Source organism: Vollenhovia emeryi, unplaced genomic scaffold (genome assembly GCF_000949405.1).
Source record: "Vollenhovia emeryi isolate VEMERY1.0 unplaced genomic scaffold, V.emery_V1.0 DF939162.1, whole genome shotgun sequence".
Classification (NCBI taxonomy): domain Eukaryota; kingdom Metazoa; phylum Arthropoda; class Insecta; order Hymenoptera; family Formicidae; genus Vollenhovia; species Vollenhovia emeryi.
The window spans coordinates 688432-713245 of record NW_011967204.1 but is presented as its reverse complement, the minus strand read 5'-3'; the positions used below and the strand labels follow the sequence as shown (position 1 = coordinate 713245).

At 42.1% G+C, this 24814-nt stretch overlaps 1 protein-coding gene across 1 annotated transcript in view; it reads left to right on the top strand.

Moving 5' to 3' along the window:
• LOC105564572 (plexin-A4) overlaps nucleotides 1–24814 on the top strand; it is a 206653-nt gene that overhangs the window by 179903 nt on the left and 1936 nt on the right. The window contains exons 3-10 of the mRNA XM_012017022.1: nucleotides 16589–17320; nucleotides 19793–19918; nucleotides 20170–20631; nucleotides 21432–23110; nucleotides 23249–23462; nucleotides 23528–23711; nucleotides 23806–24516; nucleotides 24603–24748. Of these exons, the coding sequence (XP_011872412.1) occupies nucleotides 16589–17320; nucleotides 19793–19918; nucleotides 20170–20631; nucleotides 21432–23110; nucleotides 23249–23462; nucleotides 23528–23711; nucleotides 23806–24516; nucleotides 24603–24748 (4254 nt within the window). The remainder of the gene's footprint in view (nucleotides 1–16588; nucleotides 17321–19792; nucleotides 19919–20169; nucleotides 20632–21431; nucleotides 23111–23248; nucleotides 23463–23527; nucleotides 23712–23805; nucleotides 24517–24602; nucleotides 24749–24814) is intronic.

Below are 24814 nucleotides of genomic sequence, written 5' to 3'. Positions count from 1 at the left end.
TGTAAATGCCCGAACGAATATCCAGCCAGTTGTCATAAGTTTCGCCGAGATGCAACGAACTCGGATGTCTCTATCTTAACAAAAAAAAATGTACTGATTCGTCTGATTGCCGTTGTTAATTACGCTTTTGCACGCCCTAGGCGGCTCTTTCTTCCTTTCTAGGTCCCGATGTTTCATTAATCAAAACTTGTTCGAATATCTATTCGTTTCCTCTACGTTTCGCCGAGAAATACGAGACCAAGTTACGCGACCGACACAAGCGAACGTATCTTTCGCGTAATTGACGCTGAGGTATGCGGCCCTCGATATTAAATCTTTGAGCGAGGTCGGCGTTAATTACCGGCGCAACATATACCGTTCGATTAGTTTTCGAAAAAGAAAGTCGCGAGAGTACGCTCTACTTATCGAAAGTCGATTCCTCGTAATTCTTCCCCCCCCCCCATCTCTGTCTCTTTTACGTCCGTATAAAAGTGTAAAACTCATAGATTAAAATGTACTTGCACAATCTATTTTAAGCGAATCCTTTTACGCAAGAACCGTCATTCCCTGGCAGTTTGAATTATGCACATTTAGCGGTAGCACGAGAGAAGTAGATTGGATATTATGCCATATATCAACGAAGTTTACTAATTATACCCTTGTGTATTCCAGGAAGCGCATTGTAATATCATACTCGGCGCTTGGTAAAGAGCATAAGAGCATAAGTCAAAATCCTATAATATAAAACCAGGAGTTTATAAGTCAAAATCGTAATAAATTGTAGCTCTTAGGAAAAATAAGTGAAAGCTTTTAAATAGCTACGATAAGAATTATCCTTGCGTACATGATCATTGTTACATTATACTCAGACTGCTGGACTTTCTATTATGTAATGTATGTTTAAATGATTAATTTTGAATTTAATTGAACATTATCTAAACCACCTAGCGCCAGAAATATATACTTTAGTCTTCCTACTAAAGTACTACTCGAGTTTTCACCTCTTGGTGAGCTAACTAATAGTTAAATTATATGTCTGTCTTTGTTAATTTAAAGGACAAAGACTTACATATGTGATTTAACTATTAGTTATCTTACCAAGGCCCGGTTTATCATTTTCTGGTTAATTGTTAACTAGAGGTTAGTCGACTCTCGGTCTCTTCTCAGATAACGTAGAAAATGATGGAGAGTCGACTAACTTCTGGTTAACAGTTAACCAGAAAATGAAAAACCGGGCCCAAGAGGTTGGAACGGCCTGCCCTAAATACAAGATGTTCCGAGATGTTAATGCGATTTATTTCAAAATGATATGATTTTGTAAGATTGAATATTTTCATAGTTCAATCTAACTCTCATTCCAGTACTATTCCGACATCTATTAATGTCTAGCCATATAATTATTATATACATTTAGATTCAAAATTTCTTCTGAAGATTTGCATAAGTTTTGCAGAACATCTTGAATTTATTCTTTGATCACGATTCAGAGATATGTTTAAATATTCCTTTTATACATATAGTATAATCATTATATCTTTCAAAGTTCATATCACACATATCTTGGAAACGAATTTGGCTTTATATAAATTAATAGGGTTAAATTGTCATGTTGGTGCTATTTAACTTCGTGTCTGACGTTTTTAACTTTGCCTGTCGTCTTAGCTATTGTAGTTTTCGTATAAAATATTCTAGAACTCGTTTTGTTTTAAGCTCGCTTCTTGATTAACCTTTTCATACATGTATATAATGTCTAACAGCTTGAAGGTAACCATTTTTACGCGGATAAAAATTGTTGGTTTAACCTCGCGTCAATTATTATTAAAGGGCTATATTCACCTCTGTTGAATAATTTCGACGTGTATTCTATTTCTTCTTCGAAAGTAATCTCCACTAGTAACATTAATTGTCATCCGATACATTTAGCTGACTGCTAATGATTTATCTGCTTCAGAATTAATTCAGTCATCACAGTATAACTAGTAGGTCCACTCCGTCATTTGTTTTGTTTTGCGTCGACCCCTTCTGCGCATCCGACATTGCTCTGGGCAGACCAATGAGAGAAAAGTTGTATGTGTGGTAGTGTGGCTTTGATGAGTACGTATACACAAACACGTCGCTGAATCTTGCCCGGGTGTATGGTGGAATACCACGTGATCGGGACCGCAAAGATCAAAGGGGCCGGCAGAGAGTGAACCTACTAGTTATACCATGCTTTTATTATACATTTATCTGGAAAAAAGAAGAAAAATATACATGTTGCGACACTTTTTTAGTGAGTTCAGGGCTGCATTAGATTGAGAGTTAGGGCCTGAGCAGAATGTTTTATACTCTTAAGGCAGCCTTAAGACAATGTTTTATGTTTTAAGCCTTTGTCTTGAGTTAACGCACAATAACTGTCTTATGTCTGAAGAGTACAAGACAGCCATTCTGCTCACAGGCCCTTACGTTTCAAAATCTTCTTCTCGAAGGAATATTTTTAAACCGTTTTGAGCGTTTCCGATTTGTTTCTCGAGTAAAGTTTTCCTCAGAGAAAATGTTTTAGAACGGAAACCTGAATCTAAATGCGCATTCCTAAACTCATTTACGAAAAAAAAACACGTTTCGCAACTATTACTGCGCACTGCTCGTCAGTAATTCGTTCCATTTCTCTAGCAAATTTATGCAACACATCCCATACAAACTCACTAGGGGAATGGAACGAATTATTGACGGGTAGTGTACTCGCGTCTTGTATGATTATGATCCTAAATCTGTCTAATGCCTCGTTAATAAACAAAACGTGTCGCCGACGTGTCCCAGACTTTGCTCTTAAATTTATGAGGATTTGTTGCTCGAGATTAGTGCGACCTAATTAGTTTTATTGCGCCAACGTGGTATCTTGCACGAATGCCTCAACCGTGAATAAAAGCGAGATTACGTAACGGTCTGTCGAAACTTCATATCACTTTTTAATTCGATTATAAAATTTAAATATACAGACACGATAAATATTTTAGTTATTTATTGTACAATTGTTTAAGCCTGGTAAAAATAAATGTTTTAATATTCTAGTAATGTATCAAAAATGTACCAAAGCCGTTGTTATTCCGAGGCTATTCACAGTCCTTTCGTGCTTCTAAAGAGAGAGAGAGAGAGGGAGAGAGAAAAGCGTTTCATGCACTATCGATTCAAAAAATTCAGCACTAATGGAGCGTCGTTGCACATTAACGACTATTCGATGGGACGCAAACGTGGCCCCTCTGTCTTTCTCTTTTTTTTTTAATTTCCGATAGCTCGTTTTTCAAAATTAGTTCGGGCTGACTCGACAGCTCGCGTTTCGTGCGAACGCTCGACCGAAGTAACGAACTTTGGCATAATTGACGGGAAGCGCACGCGTAAAGCACGATTTTAACCGTAAATCTTTGGATACACAATCGACATTGGTATTCCACCATCACACGTACAGCTTCATCCGCTAACCGATACCGTTGCCCCCACTCGCCCAGCCTATATTTCTGTCTTTCTCGCGAATTAAATCCACTCTGGCTTCAATTTCGTCTGCAGCAAGGTAACTATACACACGACAGGCAGTGTTTTCAGTTGATAATAATTTCAAGTGCATTAAACACAAAGCAAATGTATAGCGTTGGTTTATTTCGCGCAAAGTCAAGTTTAGAAACCTTAGGTACATCGATTTATCCGATTTCCGATGAGATGGCCGGAGAGAAATAGGTCGATTATTTTAATAAACTTTTCAATGCTCTCAAAATAAACATTTAATTTATAACATTGATATATTCCTTACCGGCGGTTATCACATTCAATTCTTACGTAAATACAGTGTTGTTTTAAGAACAACGTTGAGAGCGGTAAATGTCAAATTGGTTACGTTTTTTATTTGTATATGCAAAAATAATATTATTCGTTTTATAGAATAATAAAAGAATGTCCAATCAAAATTTTTATAGAATAATAAAAGAATATTTAATAAAAAATTTTTTTTATATAGATACGTGTGTTATAACATGCGAAACAAAGGGAACAACTGGGGAGCGCAAGTTTGACATGGTTGCAAAAATATTCCAAGAAATAAAAGAACCTCCTCAAATTGATTTTTCTACAACCCTTTGACCCTTTGCTTCCGAAGTTTAATTAGCTCTAACAAGGCTGGCTGCATAATAAATGCATTTTGATTTTTAGTAACTATTGTCATTGCACTGATGTATGTAAAAAAAAATTAACCTTAAATAAGTTGAGAAGAGGAGAGTATATGGAAAGAGCAATTGGATTTTTAAAAAGAATCACGAAACTGTCACAAAATTGTATTTCTGGATACAATTTTTCATTATTCAGGTGGAGTTGTATCGATAAAGTATACTATAGAAAATATACTATCGAAACAAAATATGATTCGACGGAAACAACGTGAAAGCGAGCTAGACATTAATCTGAGGAAAGTAAGGAGGATGCGAAGAATATATACGACTTTATTATATAACGCAAATTCAGCAGAAATGTGCTTGCCGTATATCGGAAAGTAGGTTACGAGTAGACGTGCCTTCTTTGCTTATTTCAGTCTTGAAACGTTAATGCATCGCGTGATGTCACGTGCGCGACTAAAATACAGAAAAGATAGGAGTCTTGCCTCTGTGTATATTAAATCATTTCGTGTCATCGTGAGGAACAGTATAACAGTAAACCACATCACCTTGTCTCTATCCTGTTTCTATGGCTCCGCCATTAAAGGGTAACGGGCGACGGGATGTGCAAGGGCGAAAAACAAAAACGGAGAGGAGATCGTAGCTGCGAATTTTATCCAAGAAAACCGTTGGAGGGAAGCTCAAGTTAGCGTTATTCCATTAATTTATAATCCCAGTGTAAGCTAAGTGCGGAATTGCGTAACGAGCCTGCCGAGATCACAGCGTAGCGCGAGAAAAAAATTTTTTACGACTGGTGTCGCGGACGATTTTCGCGTCGGAAGTAAAAACGGAAATATACCGAGGAAACTAGCGACGTGCTCTCGGTATATCCGTAAAAATCCGGAGAATGAATCGTAAAAGGGCGCGTACGAGGGCAAAAATATGAAACAGCTGAAAAAGACGGAAGGGCGAGAGGTTGGCTAGATAGACGTACCAAATGAAACAGTGAGGGTAAAGCAGTAAATGATGAAGGGGAGAGAGAAATGAAAATTGTTGGAGAAAACAAGAGAGAAATAAAATCTGTGGTGAAATCGTCAAGTTCTAGAGAGGGGAGGGGGGGGAGAAGAAGAAGGGAATGCAAGTAAAATGCGAAACACCATCGCAATTGTTCTAATGTTAATGTATGAAATTGTTTCCCAAAGTTTTTACTATGGGATGTTTCTGTAACAGCGCGTTAATTATGCAATTGTTATCGAAACATTAATAATTTTTGAAAGAGCTTTTACATGCTCAATTTTTGGGCATTAATCGCGTGATCTTGTAACATTTGTTACCTGCGTATATTGCCATAAAAATTTGGAAGTTTTAATTTTTTTCCCTTTACGAAAAACAATAAACTTGTAGAGAAACAATGTACAATAACACACGATAAAGGTCTGACGCGGTTGTTTTGAATGGAAAAAAACGACAAATGGGCTCGAAAGGACACAGTATGCTAAAGATTCGAAAGTAAAACAGTACTCTATTCGACGAGGCTGTCTAGATATATTGAAAACTCATTCTATTAAGTTCAAATAGATGGATGGCACGTTACATATACCGTTCACGATCAAGAGACCAATAAAGCGGCGGTACATTAGAGGTCTGAGCGCAAAGAAAATATAGATAACTACGGTAGAGCGAAAGTGTACGGGGGAGAGCAAGGTAAAGTATGTCCATAAATACGGCAGAAGTCGGAACATGGAGCTGTATGAGCTATAAAGAGGAAGCGAGACAATAAGTGGAGAGAGCAACCGAGGAATCGGGCGGGCGAAATAAGGTGAAAAGGAAAAATCGCCGGCAAGGAAAATATACTCGAGAGAAACTCGGCGACGAGAGAAAGGAAAGCACGAGGAGTGTTATTAATGTTAGCCCTCAGACGGCGAGACCAAATCTGATCGCTTTGTAGTCAAAGAAAACTCATTTCATCTACGAATTTTTAAAATAATACACCTTAAGTTAATGCATAACAATCTCATGCGCTCTTCGTCCCTTTAACACTTGTCGATAGAATCGCGGTCACGGTAAGTGTTTGTTGCACGAACTTACAAGTGTTGCGGTCTTTTGAATATTATTCGTAAGGGAAAAAGTACAATTTAAAATAATTCATAACGACGATCATGTTATCTCGGAAACACATTGTTTTTACGATCTTTCATAGTTTTCTATAATGTGAGATGTTTATCTACGATTCTTTATCTGCGTGTGAGCATACGAGTTAAAGAATCCACATTTTCAAGTTTTAAAGAAACGCATTGTGTTTTAAAACTGATTTTATATCGCTTTCAAAGTGAACGCTTCAGTCGTATCTAATGGCAGTTACCATCATCGCGCGAGGCACAGAAATTTGAGCGACACATGGCTGTTAGTAGCGCTAAATTATCTTTCGCATGCGGTATAAAAAAAACTTACTCCGCACTCATCTCGCCCGACGACGTAGAATGGGGGCGAAGATAATTATAAAATAAATCTCCAGAGGGAAAGCGGAATGAAGTGTGTTAATAAATTGGGTGGAAGCTGGTAGATGGTAGTAGCAAAGCCATAAAGATGAAGCGGAGAAAAGCTATGAGGCGAGACGGCGGATGGAGGGAGGGCTCGAAGGCGGAAGAGATGACGGAGAAGGGAAGAAGGAGCAGAAGAAGATGGGGAGGAAAGAAAGTAAGAGAGGGAGCGTCGAAGGAACTTCGAAGACGAGCCATTGTTTCTCCATGCCAGACCTGTTTCGAGACTAATGAATTGCATTATAGGAAATCTGGAATATAAATTAGATTCTGCCATGTATATACATATACATACATACACCGCCCAATGGGTAATTGCCGCCTTTATGCGCTGCCCTTCCCACTGGATTTCTGGATCAATGCAGGAATATATTATAAATACGGCAGTCAAACGTTTTATACCGCTGACTTTACGATGCACGATATATTTTCATTATTACCGAGCAGATTTCACCGATGATATTAATAAAGAAATATCTGACTGTGACACGAGAATGGGCGCATCGATACTTGCCGTTTATATTTGCGTGAGATTATACGTTTAAATCTTCATATAATTATGCCATGATAATTACATTAAAATGTAATAAATGTACAATGTAATGTAATAACCGTAATAATGTAATAACTGTATAAGAGTTGGCATATTAAACCTTATTTGGCTATCTACATCTTGCCTTGGACCGAACAGGCTTCTCGTTTCTTGTTAAACATTGTTTGGAAAAATTTATCTAAATGTTCCTCGAAGAGATAATCGACCCCGCGCAAGTTAGTGCCAGGGAGTCCACGGAGGTGAGAAGTGCAGCGAAAAGCCATCGAAAAGTGATGGAGGATTAATTCGACGGTGTGTTTCCTATAACAGTTTCGACATTTTACTGGAGCCGAACTTTCCCTTTAGAAAGCTATTTTTTTAGATCGCCGTGCATAGCGGCAGGATGACGGTAACGTGTGAACGTGAGTCTGCAACCGTGCGTTGATCGCGCTACTGGCGAACGTTTATTTAGCGATCATTCCGGCACGGCTCGTTGTAAAACCATTTATATCGCGCGTTCTCGACTTGAGATTCGCCGACTGCGCTCCTCTGTGACACGATTTTTGCGAGGCTATCGCATCGTATGGTCGTTAGCGTCCAACGGATGGTATCGAGGGCTCCGAAATGCGTTAGCCGCGCAAAGTATGATTTATAGGAAAAATCCGATTATGGAGCTTTACTCTCGGCACCGGTACATCTTCTCGCCACCCTCCTTTCAACATCCCTCCGCGGCTCGCCTGCTTACTCGCCGGCGCGGATTCTAAGGCGAACTTTACGCGGTTCAGCCCTGATCATCCTGGGTGAATGACTCGATCCGTTCCCAATGAAAATTTCATTAGACATCATACTTGCCGTTTATCAATTTCCGATACACGTATAGTATCTCCATGAATAATCCTCGCAGGGAGCCGAGCGATACCGCGGGATCAAAAATATACGAGGGCGCTCTGTGTAAAAGTAGCATTCAGGCACAATGCGGGCGAATCAATTGATCCGTGCCGCGAAGATGTCGACTGTATTAATTTCGCTCGCCCCCGCAGCTTGGTCGGGAATGGAACCTCGTCGATCCTCTCGTCCTCCTCCCCGTCCGCCTCACCCCGGCATCTCGTTCTGGGATTGTCGTGCCGCTTAATTAGAGTTTGCGAGATGAGACTTTTTTTCCTGTGTTTCAATAGCGATCCCATTCGACGATTCGATGGCAATTAATCTCGGACGTTGTCGAGGAACGGGCGGAAGCGCAGGTAAATAGTGGAGAACCCTTTATTCGGAGGGAAAACCGATAAAAAGTTCGCAGCGTTATTCTGGATTCTTGCCGCCGCGTCCGCCCCGGCTGCCCCCTCGCGTCTCCTCGCGCCGAAAAACAACGACAGATTCGAATAATGAAAAATTGTTGGTCGACTATCGCGCGTAACACCGCGCCGTACAATCGCATTATGTCACCCCCCCCCGGTTGTTTTATACCGGGATGGATGGGGCGGCAGAGGGAAAGACACCGAGGGTGAAACACATTATGCGCGCGCTTTTACCGACGTCGGCGACCTGGTTATTACATACTGCGAGTTCATTTATCAAATCGCGGGGATAGCGAGTTCTTGCGCTTCCATCATGGGGTCTCGACTAAAAACGCGATTCGCCGGCTATAAATGCGTACTGTCGGCCGTCGCTTCTTATCGGCGACGATTATCGCCCGGGAAACGATGATTCGCGCGTGCGGCATTTTAATGACGCTCACGGATGAATCTCTCCCCCCCCCTGTTAATTTCTATTTAATGGATCCCTCGGACTCGGCCATTATTTTTCGTCGCGTCGTTATCGCCGGGACATATAATTTTAGTGTACTTTCAACGTATGACCTTTCGGTATCCATTAGCATCTTTGCTACACGTATCGCTACACTGCACCGAAGAATTAGATGTAATAATGAAGAGAGTGTTAAGGGATTTGTAATCGACTCGTTGCCAAACGTGCAACGATCTCGCAGGGCAAAGCATTGCCGTGCGCTAATGGTACAAGAACTATCGCATTAACGCGTTTCAACGTTATTTTTATTTGTCAACGTAAGCTTCTCACTCGCTGCCGCGGCAGCATTGCCTCTTCGAGATGTAACGCGGCGCTTGTCTTCTCGTTTGGAAATTAAACATTCGGAAACTGTTCAATATCGCTAATTTCCTGCCGGAAATAATTCTACAAAATTCTACAAAAAATTTAAATATAACCGCCAGAATCCAAGAAATTCTACGTAAGTTTAAAAAGTGTTATAAAAATCAACATGAAATTGCTAGAATTGGAACACTTTTGTTAATTTTTGTAATATTCTACAAGTAAGCAGACGTTTTAATTCTTTAAGATTTTGTTGCTTCTGAAATTTTTTAAACTAGTAAAGTTCTGTACTAATTTCTACAAAATTGTACATTCTCATGAAATACTACTTGCAATAATTTCTTGATTTGAGAACATTGTGGTACTATTTCGTAGATATTTTTACAAAAAAATGAAAGTTTCAACAAAGATATGAAAATTTCTACAAACTTCTATTTTAAATCAATTTTTTGTAGTTATTTATAGAAAATTTTTCCGCTAGGGTTAAGAGAGCGCTCTCTTCCTGACAACGAGCACTCTGTATAGTTTCCCGGAGACACGGCGCTAATTTGTCGAAATGCGCCGGAAGTAACGTCGCGAGAGATCCTTGATCTCATCAGTTTCCGTCGGATCACCCTTTCAGTCTGAGCCGCGAATATCCAGTTGTAACGCGACAACGGATAGTGCAGCCTCCGCTGCATTGTGCCCGCACGAGTCACAATCTCGTTCTGTGGACGCGATGACGACTCGCGAAGCGCGGATCTCTCAGACCGACGGTTTACTTTCACCGGAGCCAGATTAGCGATTCACTGCCCCCTTTAATTTTAAACCGCTGTGATTAGATTTGCGTAATGCCGCTAACGGAGACTTGTTTCACAAGAATAAGTAAATGGTCTTGTAATCTGCGTCAACGAGTTCGAAAGCCCGAGACTTTTGTCAGTTGAGAAAAAATACTGACACATAAAATTACAAATTAAAGCGCTAATAAAGTGCACATGGATCGCGTGTACTTTTTCACGACAATTTATAAAATATCTGCATTGTGGAAATTAATTTCACGTTGAAAGTTAGAACAAGATGTATGGTAGGAGCGTGAAAAATATATTAACACGATTTTGAATAGGTGGAGGGACGTGTTGTATCGTAAGAAAGTTTCCATTCGCCTGAAGTTGGGATGTAAAATTGTTCCGCGTTAAATATTTCTATTATAGTTTCCAACTGGAACAATATTGGTATAAAATAGAGAGCTGCAACTTCCCCCATTAATATTAGATACGGATAACACGAGAAGAGAGTCGTAAATGATGAATGACGTGGAATTCGATGTCACGCGGAAGTTGGCGAGATAGATCCATTATCATAGAGCACGTTGCATTCCATATTTCTCACCCAGGGTTAATAAGAGTTAATTCCAGTCGATTTCGCTGCGCCCGCCGCTGTACGAACGCGCGTTCGATTCGCCAGATAAAATCGACGGATAAGGTTCATGAAAGTGGATTCCCCAGGAATCTCTCAGCGGCGGAATACGTTTGTGGCCGCTGTCGAATTCCTCTTGGAGACACTGTCCTCCCGCCACCCCCGTCTCGCTGTCGCTGAGTGGCGGCGGGTAAATCCCTCTTCCCTTCTTTCTTTTCGCCGTCGCATCCGCGAGAAGAAATCCCGGCGACGGTGCGGCGAACCGCGTCGAAGAATGCATTTAAAAATTCTGGAGAGGCGACCCCGCGCGGTCGGGTCGAGAGGAGGAAAGAGGGAAGAGAGGGTACGCGTACGTAACTCGACGTATAATCACCGCGTCGAAATGCATCGCGACGGCGGGAGCGCCCCCGGATTTAATCGCGTCGGTCCTGTTGCTACTCCCCCGCCGCTATTCCTTGAGACACTCTGACAGGGTGCAAGAACGTGCCTCGAGTCGAATCCTTGTTGTGATCATCGCTCTTAAACCCCCTTCGCGTCGTCGCCTCTACGAAGCTGGAATTTTCTATCGGACTTCGATCGCTCCTCGGTAGTTCTTTGAAGCGACCGTCGCGTCGGTTTCTATCGAACATGTGTGAAATCGGGGATGAAAAGAATCTACAGTTATTATAAATTATGTCGAAAATAAAAAGACCTTACTAAGGGGGCGCTGGAACGATTCTGCACCTTTTGCACCTTTTGCATGTAGAACTGTCAGTTAATGAAAACATTTGTGTAATATACAAATTATGTCGCTTTTGTGCACAGACCGATAGTACAAAAAGTGCGGAATCACTCCAGCATCCCCTTCTTGGTAAGCTAACTAATAGTTAAATTATATGTCTATCGTTGTTTAATTTAAAGGAAAAGCAAAGACATACATACGATTTAACTATCGGTCAACTTACCATGAGTTCGGAACAACCTGCCCTAAGCTGATTAGCAATTAAAAGCATCATTAATGAATTGAATACCAATGTAATTACGTATACTATTTCGACTTCAACTCACAATTGTGTTTCAAGACCGAAAGTTATCGGCGCACAGTTCGCTTAGTTGAACGTATACGCAAAATAATATTAGACACTGAAGATCCAGCGCGACCGTATGTAACGCGTTTCTGTTACTTGTGTAATTAATATAGATAGTAATAATCGAATTCATCTATCATTAAAAATATTTCAAAGTTTGATACAGTTTTGAAAAAACAAAACTTTTTTCCGATTCACCACGGTATAATGTACGAGCTATTTTTAGTGCTCAGTTATTCTTAATGAAGCTGGAGAAACTATCACACTGCGTCCGTAGATAACGACCGCTCTCACGCTCTCGTTAATTACGTAAGAAACTGTTCATTAAACTTTGCAATAAATATAGTTCGTTACTCATGGAGCGCGCGATATTCGTAACATGTTATCAGTAATTAATGATTGACTGTATCGATCGGCCGACAGTCCGTCGCTTCCTGCATGCGCCGATGGAGACAAAGACGGGTCTCGTTAATCGCGCCCGGTCGCGTTTACCATAACGAACTTACGGCGTGAATTTCACCGTGGCATTAATGCGCGAGCACCTTACGTGGGACGCGCGAACATGCTCGGCTCGAAATTGATTCAGGAATGTCGACGTTCGATTCGCTTTTTATCGGTCAGCCCGACGCACTGACCGGCAGCGTTGCCCACGCAATACAAACGCAAGGATAGATGCACATGCAATCGCGCGTGCCAGAAAAACCGGGAGCGCAACCGGCTCGTTAATTAAGACGTCCGCCTACTTTCTCGGTAGCGTCGCGATTATTATTTTCCTCGCGTTTAAACCTTCATCGATTGAATGTCGAGACGCAAAAGGCGACAATATCTTATCCTTCGCCCCGCGCTTAATCCCCTTCTCGTCCTTTCATCCTTTATTTTCTGCCGTGTGCGACTTTGTCTTTTATATCTCCGCACCTGCGCCTGTCTTTATAAAAGTTCCCTAATTCTGCTTTGATATATCGTATGAAATAGGCGGACGGCAATAACAAGATTTTGATGAGAGTTTAACTGTTATTACTTCGACGTGAAATAAAACTCTAATTTAATAACACTTTAATTGGATAATATTTACTGTTGCCTATTAATATCTCGACTTTGCATAGAAAATTTAAGAGAATTAATTTTTGTTTACGATTACCAGCGCTCTATGATTATCCCATGAATTGGAATAAATATCGAAAACTCATTTTCCTCGCGAAGTAATTATTTTGCACGGAGAGAATTTTTTCTGAAAATTTAGCCTGAAAATTATTGTCGTTATTTGTGATCTTCAATTATTTTGTAATTATTAATTGTGTGAGACAACACGGCATTGTAAGTATAAATACCTGCTAGTAAGATGTATGGTAAATTTTCACGAAAACTCTTCGAAATGCCGCGTTATCCCATGATTACATGATTTTCAGGATGGATTTTAAGAGAAAGTCTCTTCGTGTGCAATCTCTACAAATTTTAATTTCGATATGTATATCGGACTCCATGTCCGTCGTCCATTGCGCTTGATAATTGGCATATTACATCTCCTCATCCAATTTTCTTACGTTTTTCTGGCTGATGAATCTCTGATTCATCTCCGTCTAGCTTGAAAAAAATTTGTTTATTACCGGCTTACTTTAATTTTATTGACGTCATTCTTTTTCACATCTATCCCTTCCTATTCTGCTCGTGTTCGTCTGCTCGCGCAACTTTCTTACGAGCCTCTTGCCTGCACCTTGTCTCCGTCTTCTTCATCATTACCAGGTACCCCCTTTGCGTTTGCGTCTGCCTCGCGATGCTTCTTCTTCCATTAAGAAATAATTTCTATCTGCTCCCCCGTCTCCTCCCTTCGCTCTTAACCCTCCTACCGGCTCATCCTCGACCTCGACGACCTTGCCTTTATCCCCGCGCGTTTATTAAAGCCTCTTTGTGCGTCGACGTTGGCTGAGGATTTGCCGAGGCCGAATGACGCGCGAACATCGCACTCGCGTTACCGTATATACCGGCGCGAACGAAATCACGCTAAAAAGACCAGCCGCGAATACCGCGGGCGAACCTTAGAATTAACAACCACCACTAACACTCGGTAGCCTTGTAATTATTGTTATTATTTCTCGTCCGCCCGTCCCCAACCCGCCAAGACACAAAGATTGTAACATAGTTACCGCTCCGTGATTGCCTGTCTTAAGTAACGACTCATTACTCGGCCAGAGGTCGAATGCTGATCGGTACGTAGTGGACAGCCCTTAGCCCTTGCCTAGAATTCTTCCGGACTCGTCCACGCCGCGTTCCTTCTCACGAGCCTGAATTGGCTGAACAGTTTTTCCGGAAGATACAAAGGTCACTTCTAATTAAACGTCGAGTTTCAATTAAATGATTGACCACCGTGCAGCTGGTGAAACTTTGAAAGAATGCTACACGTACAGAGAGAATTTTCTCTTCAAATTTATCCTGAAAATCGTGTAATCGTGGAATGAGTTTTTCGAAATTTTATCATTCATTTCACTCTAGTTATTACACTTACAATTAGTATACATTTTACTAGTTAAACGTATGGTAAAATTTCAGAAAAATCTCATAAAGTTCTTCAAAATGCCACGATTTTCCGGGAAAATTTTAAGAGAAAATTCTCTCCGTGTACAGATGCATTTTTCATAAATTGTTTTATATTACAGTACGAAAAAGAACGTGTCGATTTTGCCACCTCGTTCGGTTAGACCAGTCCGGTTCCTGCATTTATCACTCGCGACTGTGTGGGCAATTGTCAATGACATAAGTAATAATCCATACTTCCGCCTTTATTAAGAGGCATTAATTATTGTTCTAATGAGCATTGTGGAATAGACGAACAGATGTTTACCAAATTGCGGCAAATTGCCTGTTGGCTCGATTCGCGCCGCGCGACGCGACTTAATTAATATTTGTTAATTAAATCGGAATAGTGACTGCGCGCCCCGTGCGTTCGCCACGAACTTCGCTTTACCCTCTCTCTCTTTCTCTCTCTCTCAATTCAATTTGTTGTAAATTACACGCGAATGTTTAACTATTCCATTTCTGCTTCAGTAAAATAGCTCGTTTCCAGTAATGTGTACGTCTTTTTCCATGTTACATAACATTGTCGTTAACAAGCTACGAATGTATGAAGTTATCGTGCCGATATTAGCCTCGAAATGCTTAATATTTCAGGAAATACTTGCCAGAGGCCAGAGTTCTTTGAAATAGAGAGATGCGCGAAGCTAATTAATTAAATAAATCCGTAAAAACTTTACGTATTTAAAAGATACAAGACTTTAATTAGTTAAGCACAATCGGGTATTTGCGGAGCTGTAATGTTGCCGTAACACGGTCGTTACGCAATATCACCGGTGATCATCACGAGCGTTACGAAGGAACCTTAGGATGATAGTAATAATTACCAAATGAACAGCGAGTGTCATTCTCTGTAAATTCGTTACATCGAAGCTAAACGTCGCCGCTAAAGCGATTCACGTCGCGTTGCGACATGATTACTGTTATTACCATCCGAAAGTATGATCTTTTTATTAGCCTCGCGAGCGATTCTGGTCCCCGGGGACCTACCTCCATCCGTCGTCATCATTTCGCTGTCAATTGAAAGCCCGCGACGTCGCGGACTGGAATTTAATTTACGACCCCGTAACCGCGACCGCGAACGAGACTCGCGGTGAGATCTAAGAAAATGAATGTTACGCAAGTGTACCTGGCCAGAGATGATTGTACCACGCGCGTCCCTGAAAAAGCTGCGACGCGCTTAGAGTCTCGCGTTAAAATAATAGCGTGCAAATTGCAGCCGCGCTATTACTTTCGGCGGCTGCAATCTTACACCGAGACGTCCGGCGATGACCAGCCGGCGCTGAAGCTAAAAAGAAGCTGACCCGCGACAGCGGGTATACACGCGCGCGGTATCCACCTGGGAAATTTGCGGGGACGAATCTCTACGCGACAACGTTAATAGCCAACGTTACAACCGTAGTGCGAAAGTAAAATTCACCGCTGTCAAATGTTGCCGCACAGTCGGATTATTATTGTACACGATATACGCTATTACTATTCAAATGGGCGATGCTTCGACGGGGGACTGCGCGTATTAAATATTTTTGGAAATGTTTACTATCGTGGGAATGGGGAAAACGGAATACGCAATGAGAGGTCGTCACCGAACTAATATTGGTAATGAATACCCAATAAATACGTAAACGGAAGTAACATTCGTTCCGCGCTCGCCGAGCCTGGCAGTTGTTCATAATTTCGTCGTGAATATTTAATTCTTCATCCCGCCCGTATCATCCCCGTTTCGTTAACACAAGAGCACTCTGGCATTATACATACGTTAAATATGTTACACAAGTCTGTTAACTGCGATCATCAATTACCGCGTCTCTCGAATTTTACACAAATCCGTCGATTATTGTAAATTCTTGATTTTTTGACGATGCTGTCGCAGTCGAAACATTTTCGTCCGGACGAATTACATTTCGCAAGCGGCCAACTGCGCGAGACTTGATACACGTTCATTTTCTTCAAGTTATTAGAAATAATTACATTTTAATTACGTTTGTTAAATGTTTTCTGAACGTGACTGCGAGAATGCATTACGTTGTTGTTGCCAACGTTATTGTTCCAGCGGAAGGCAGGGTAATCAAAGGAATTACAATTTTACACTAGGCAAAACTCTTAAAATTCTGATATTTTGGGGAGGGGGAAGTTTATCTCATACTCATGGATTTAATTCTGTCTAGTTTTAGTCGGAAAAATATAATTACGCCTTTCCGCACTCGGATAGATTATCCTATAATTGATTTAAATCAATTAACCGTGGTAATGAATTTACATTTAAAAAAAACATACATGTTCTTGTTGCAGGTGGTGGTGGAGAGCTCGACGCTGGCATTGGAGTACGGTGATCTCGAGATCGATCCCGGCTCTCCGGTGAACCCGGATCTGCTGTTCGATTCGCAGCTGATGCATCTTTACGTGCTGACAGAGAAGAAAGTATCTAAGGTCAAGGTACAAGAGTGTTCGGTCTACAAGACCTGCTGGGACTGTCTGGGTGCCAAGGATCCGTACTGCGGCTGGTGCTCGTTGGAGAACAAGTGCAACTTGCGTAGCGACTGCCAGGACGCGGCCAAGGATCCGCTGTACTGGATCTCCTACAAGAGCGGTAGATGCACGACGATCACCACCGTCACGCCGGACCAACTGCAACGCACCACTGCCAGGACTCTTGAGCTCGTCATCGAGAACCTGCCGACGCTCTCCGGGCAGTTTCTGTGCGCGTTCTCCGCCCTCGACAAGACCCTGATTACGAACGCCTCGCGCAAGTCCTACGGCGTAAACTGCACCACGCCGAGGACCGATTTGCTGCCGTCGATACCGCCGGGCCGGCACCATTTCACGGCCAAACTGTCCGTGCGGATGACAAACGGGCCCGATTTGGTGGCGACAAATTTCACTTTCTTTGACTGCAACACGTACAGCTCGTGCACACAGTGCGTGTCGTCGAGCTTCCCGTGCGACTGGTGCGTTGATGGTCATCGGTGCACGCACGACACTGCGGAGAATTGTCGTAACGATATCCTCGTCACGGGAGTCAGCGTAAGTTTCTTGCCGTTTATCTACAGACAGAATCGATATGAATATCTTCATTAGTGGTCAATCCAAGGTTTCTGATCAAATAATTGTATACATGCATACGGATCCAAGAGAAGTCCTTTTCTTGAATTCTTACACGGGGAGAATGTTCTCTTAAAGTTACCCCGGAACTCATGTAATCGTGGGACAACACGGCACTTCGAGGAAATCTATGAGAGTCTTTTGAAATTTTACCATACATTTTACTAGTGAACTACATACTAATTGTAAGTGAAGTGATTACTAGTAAAATGTATGGTAAAATTTCAAAAAACTTTCATAAAGTTCTTCGAAATGCCGTGTTGTTCCACGATTTTCAGGATGAATTTGAAGCGAAAATTCTCTCAGTGTATTTGAATTATCCGAATTCAAACAATACAATTCAAATAAGTCTATTAATCTTCTAAATAATAAATGCTACATAAATATTGAATGGTAAATACAGCCGTCACTCAATACCTTCTAGGCTCCTTGCTCTTCTTCGTTGCACTCGTACAACAGAGTATTTGCGAAAACACGGTTAATAATAATCGCGCTCGTTAATCACCAGGAGGTAGCGCTCGCGCGGCACTACAGATGTTAACAGCATTGCATAATTGCACAAAGTATTATTAATAAGCGATACACTAACAATAAGTACCGCTTCCATTGATTTATATCCGAAATGGTAATTACGCATAATGAATTGCGATAAAAAATATGTAGCGCGACTCAAATTTAAGTAAAGCTAAAGGAATAATTATCGCAACGTAACAATAATTTATACGAATTCTATCTCCCGCTGCCTTGATCTCCGCGAACAAACCGAACGTGTAATAACGCTGCTTCGACAAATAGCCTTTGCCTTCAATGCCCTCGCAAACTATTAATTGTAGAAGCTGACTGATTGCGCGGGCCGATAATCGTTAATTAGTCGGAATATTCCCATTACAAAGAATAACAATGCACGTTGGCACGCGGAGCAGTTCGCGCCGCTGCCTCTGCCCGCCTGCTCTAGTATCATCACGCGAATAGTACTTAGCATACCTTGCTTACACAACGACCAGTTGTATACCACAAATAAACAAATGCCAAGGCCGTACGTCAACCAAAATGTTGTCGCCCTGTTCTGCCGAAATGTATACAACGATTTATCAAGTAAATTGCTCGAATATGTCCTTTGTACTCGAAGTCGATTTTTGCGAGCTTGGCTGTTATCATTTCGCGTCTCGTTTTGAAACGGTTCGTGTCACATAAATTACGAATATTATCGCCCGATTGAAATGTTTCGAAGGTGCAACAAAGATATTGAATTACTTGAATTTTAATTTCACGTATTACTCGATGCATTTTAACTTTTGCACCAAGATACACGAATAAACTGAGTCGATATATGCAAAGAAATTATATAGGATCAGAATGAACCTTGTGTTATTTAATAGGTAATTTATAACGATTCTTAAATCTTAAATAGTAATTTGAAATTATTGGCATGTGAGGAAATTTCTATCTCTATTTAATTTCTCGCTGCATCTCGCAAGCAAATGAGAACGTCATGTAACAAGCGGTCGAAAATATTGAGTGAATTTTCATTAATTTTGTTTCATTAATTAAAATATGAAAATACAGGTTTGAATGTCTTGAGTGCAGCGCAGTCATCGACATGCACATTGAATTGTTTGTATATCAGATTTTATTTGAAATTAAAAATTACTTTATATTAACATACTCTTAGATCTCTGAGAAACCATTTTAAAAACAACACAATAATTCATATACATATAAACATCACGTTGATAATTTTTTACTTGTGTCTAAAATTACACACACGCGTATACATACGCCCCTCGATTCTGTATGAGAGAAATTAACAGTGTTTTGTATGTCAAATTATTTCTTTGTAAAATAAGTTTAAATGAAAAAATCTTAAAATCGATGTACCCGTGCGTTCGCTTATATTCACATTTTACTGAAACTCATTAAAATTTCAAAATGGATTTACATCGTTTTCGCAAGATAAACGATTCATATGTGCTTCATATATTCAAACTCACAACACCTAATTTCGGAGCAGAATTGCAATTCTGTTGTTGCGTACATGTTAACATGCATCGACTAATTTCATTTCAACATCAACTCGATTTGTTTTGGAGTTAAAACGTTGCGTTCACTCCATGAATATTAATGCGTGATTATCAATTAACTTGTAATTTTTGATGAAAACTCGACGCTGAGAACCTCGCTCTATGATTTGAATCGCATAATACCTGCAATAATCAAATGTAATGAATTCGAGTAAAGACGCTAACGGCATTAATTAAATTGAGTGAAATTAAAAGAAGTGGCGCGTAAGCGAAATAAAATCTAAGAGCAAATTAACGCAATACGTAGAAATTTTTAATTGCGTTAATGGTAAATATTAATAGCTTGCTTTTTCACCTCACGTATTTCTTGCAGAGAATGGGACCAAGCTATAGAAGTGGGCCAGGTTTTTGTCCCACTATAAACGCCACCGAATCTCAAGAGATCCTCGTGTCTTCCGGTATCAAAAAGGCGATACGAGTCAAAGTGCATATCATTGGGGTACGTCAATTACGTCACTAGACTTTTTTTTATCAATTGCCAATGTATCTTATTGTCTCTGAATCTTTTGTGAAACGTTACAAAAGCTTCGTGAATTTTTCTAAATTTCATCTCCAACTTCTAAGACTTAGGTCTTATAAGTTTTTTGCTCATACTCAATTTAAGTACATTATTGAATTCGAGATTTCGTTGATAAGTAATTGTATAAACGTGCGTTCTGTACAAAATGCGATTTGGTTTTTTTTGTCCAGCAATTCATCATACAAACGCGGTTCGTGTGCCAATTCAACATCGAGGGTCGCGTGACGAGTGTAAACGCACGTCTGTTGGCCGACACGATCTACTGCGAGGAGACAGAATTCTCTTATACCTCCCGCGCGCCGAACATCACGGTACCTTTCGCAGTGATCTGGGGCGGTTCCAAGCCCCTGGATAATCCAGACAATATACACCTTGTGATATACCGTTGCCGCGACATGGCGGACAACTGTGGCATGTGCCTGGCCCTGCCGACGAAGTACGGATGCGGCTGGTGCCAGAGCTCGGACAGATGCGAGGTGAAGGATCAGTGCGACCGCGGCTCGGGCATGTGGCTCAACAGCAACCAGACCTGCCCAAATCCGGAGATCAAATCGTTTGAACCGGTAATGGGCCCCTGGGAGGGCAACACGAACGTGACGATTCGCGGTATCAATCTCGGCAAGACGTTCAAGGTAAGAAAGGCGTGATACGGTTTGCCTGTTGTTCGTTATCGAAGCGAAATATAGTCTCCGACTTATTCCCGTGTGCCGTTTGCATAGCAATGTATCACAATAATTCATGGAAGATAAAGGATATTATCAATTTTGTTCTAAAAAACTTTAATTGCCAAGGAATTGTATTTCGAAGTTCAAAGAGATAATGAAATTATGAAATATTTCCCAGAGCATTTCAGATTATTGTAGCCCGACAGACTGTAGTTTGCTATTGTGTTTTAAAATGGCATAGATTAGATTTTGATAGTGATAAATTAAAATAATATACACGTAAAAAATATATGTAAAAACACAAAAGTATGCTCGACTCTGAAACCGCTTCCGGAAAAAGCTTGGCAGAAAGCGGATTTAATGAATGAATCGACGAATTGTTGTTTAGTTCTGCAACAAGCCGAAAAAGGGATTCTATTGAATAATGCAGTTTGAGCAACTTTTTACAACAATTCAAATATTACAAATGCGCTTACTACCGGAAAGGTATTATTTATCGCGCGATTGTGGTTTTAGATTTTTTGTTTCAAACGGTTTTTATGTTAAAAAAAGTTGGCGATTTCTCTACGAATTAAACTATTGATTTCAAGTAATCTCGGTATTTTGTTAAAAATTTTATTCGGTAAATCGCGACCACACGCTAGCATATATTACGCGCATAATAATCTGCGTATTAAACCCTTATCGTCATTAATACAATATCGATATTTGTTATCCGATTAAATGTAATTCGTTTAATACACGTAATCGTTTAATGTACATTGTAGGACATAGTCGGTGGCGTCACCGTGGCCGGTATGCGATGCCTACCTTACGAAGAACTCTACATTCGGACGAAGCAGATTGTTTGCCGAGTCGACGGACCTGGGACGCAGGAAGGCAGGAGCGGGCCCGTCATCGTCAAGATCGAGGACTTCCGCGGCGAATCCGACTACAATTTCGAATTTGTAGATCCGCAAATCATCTCGATATCACCGAAATACGGGCCTTTGAGCGGTGGCACCACCATCAAGATCACCGGCAATTACATGAACGCCGGTAGTACCATCCATGCTGACATCGACGACCTGCCCTGCTCCATAATAAGCGCTGAACCCAACGAGGCCCTCTGCATGACGAGCCCGAGCGAGCGAAAGCGGAGCGGCCAGCTAAAGATGTTGTTCGACGGTGGCAAGCGTTTATACGACGGTTACTTCGAGTACGTCGACGATCCGACGATCGAGAGCGTGGAGAGCGGCGTGGCCGGTCAGATGAAGGTCCCAAAGGGAATCCCGGCGGGTGGAATAAAGATCTCGGTGACCGGCAAGAACCTCGGCTACATACAGAGCCCGCAGATGTACGTCTACTACGACGAGAAGATGTTCGTGTCGCAGTGCGAGGTGCACAGTCAGGAGAGCATGGTGTGCAAGTCGCCGACCATCGAGGTGCCCGAGCACGTGATACTGGACGCCGAACGGCCGCTCTCCCTCGAGTACGGTTTCCGCATGGACAATGTTACCGGCGTGCAGAATCTCTCGCAGCACGGCTTCAACCACTTCCTCCTGTATCCGAATCCGATCTACGAGGTGTTCGACGAGGAGGTCAAGTATTACAAGAGCGATTACCTGACGATCAACGGCCAACACCTCGATCGCGCCTGCCAAGAGTCCGACGTGGTCGTGCAAATCGGTAACGCCTTCTGCAACGTCACGTCCTTGTCGCGGCAGCAGCTCACCTGCCGACCGCCCTTGACGCAACCGCCGGCTATCGACGCCCAGGGTCTGCCCAATAAACAAGAATTGCCGGAGGTGGTGCTGATAGTGGGCGGCGCGCTTCGTTATAACATCGGCAAGCTTAGCTACGCACTGCCAGCCGGGCTCAACGGGCCGCTGTCGAAACCCGCGCTCATCGGCGTCATAGCCGCTATTGTGGTCTTAGTATTCGTATTTATAGCGTTCCTAATCGCCTATCGCAGAAAATCCACGGAGAGCAATCGCGTGTTGAAGAATATGCAGGAGCAGATGGATATTCTTGAGCTACGAGTCGCTGCCGAATGTAAGGAGGCCTTCGCCGAATTGCAGACGGAAATGACTGATCTCACAGGGGACCTCACCACCGGTGGCATACCCTTCCTCGATTACCGCACTTACGCGATGATGATCTTATTCCCCAGCGACGACAACAGTCCGGTGCTGCAGTGGGACAGGCCGGAGCTCGTACGAAAGGAAAAGGGGCTGCGCTTGTTCGGTCAACTGATTATGAACAAGACATTCCTCTTGTTGTTCGTACGTACTCTCGAGAGCAATCGTTATTTCTCGATGAGAGATCGAGTCAACGTTGCCAGCCTGATCATGGTTACGCTACAAAGCAAAATGGAATATTGCACGGACATCCTGAAGACCTTGCTGGCGGATCTGATCGAGAAGTGCACGGAAGGCAAGAGCCATCCAAAGTTATTCCTGAGACGGTAAGTCACACGATGTTGTATTCTCACCCAGTGAACGCCAGGTAACGGTTACGTATTTCATGTTATTTTGGTGTTCGCTGGGCAATTATTAATTCGATGTTGATGCTTGGGATTTTAAGGGGCTTGCTCTCTTTGTAGAACTGAGAGCGTTGCTGAGAAAATGTTGTCTGCTTGGTTCACGTTTCTCTTGTACAAATTCATGAGAGAATGCGCCGGCGAACCATTGTACGTACTGTTTCGTGCGGTAAAACAGCAGGTCGATAAGGGTCCTGTCGATGCGATTACTTCAGAAGCACGATATTCCTTGTCCGAGGAAAAATTGATCCGACAATCTATCGACTTCAAGCCAATGGTAAGGAAACGTCAATACTTGATGGGGATGCTCTTGTAATAATAACGTTCTTATTACAATTTTAGACGGTTTACGTTTCGATATCGCAACAAACCGTGTTTGTTGGCGGAATGGATCCCAACACGGAGAACGTGCCGGTCAAGGTCCTAGACTGCGACACAATATCTCAAGTGAAGGAGAAAGCGTTGGACACGATCTACCGAGCGACCCCGTACAGCCAAAGACCCCGGAAGGAGGATCTTGATCTCGGTAAGAGACTCTCTCTCTCGCGTTTGAATACACTTAGACCCCTTCTCTTGTAAACCCGTGCGATTCTCTTATTATACTCGATGAAATATTGCAGAGTGGCGAACTGGCGCATCCGGTAGATTAATTCTCTACGACGAAGACTCGACAACGAAGACGGAAGGCGAGTGGAAGAAGAGGAACACTTTGAATCACTACAGGGTACCGGACGGAGCGTCGCTCAACTTAGTCTCCAAACAATCGTCTATATACAATCTCTCGATTCTGTCGGAGAAAACGGACAAGTCGCACAAGTACGAGACTTTGAACCTTAGCAAGTTCAGCTCGGCGAGTCCTCCACTCTCTCGCGCCACCTCGCCGCTCAATCAGAATATTGAGGCTGGTATGAAGGTCTGGCATCTCGTCAAGCACCACGACTCCGACGCGCGAAAAGAGGGAGATCGCGGCAATAAAATGGTCTCGGAGATCTATTTGACGAGGTTACTGGCGACCAAGGGTACACTCCAGAAATTCGTCGATGATCTTTTCGAGACGATATTCAGCACTGCCCATCGAGGCTCGGCGCTACCTCTCGCCATCAAGTACATGTTCGATTTTATGGACGACCAAGCTCTGCAGCACGGCATATCCGATCCGGAAGTGGTCCACACGTGGAAGAGCAATTCCCTTCCTCTTAGGTTTTGGGTTAATCTCATCAAAAATCCGAATTTTATTTTCGATATACACAAGTCCAACATCGTGGACTCGTGTCTATCCGTCGTGGCGCAGACATTCATGGACAGTTGTTCGACGTCGGACCATAGATTAGGTATGCATCTCTTACCAATTCCAATATGTTACGCGTCGACTAGCGGGATGTAACGGGTATAAATATTTCTCTTATGCTGTCCTCAGGTAAGGATTCTCCGAGTTCAAAGCTATTATATGCGAAGGACATTCCAGTGTACAAAGAGTGGGTGGAGCGTTACTACTCAGATATTAAAGTCATGCCAGCCATATCCGATCAAGACATGAATGCCATGCTTGCCGAAGAATCGAGGGTATTTATCCACTTCCGTATTCGCAATCCGTAAATTTCGTAACCAGGCTCGCTCGCACGATCCCGC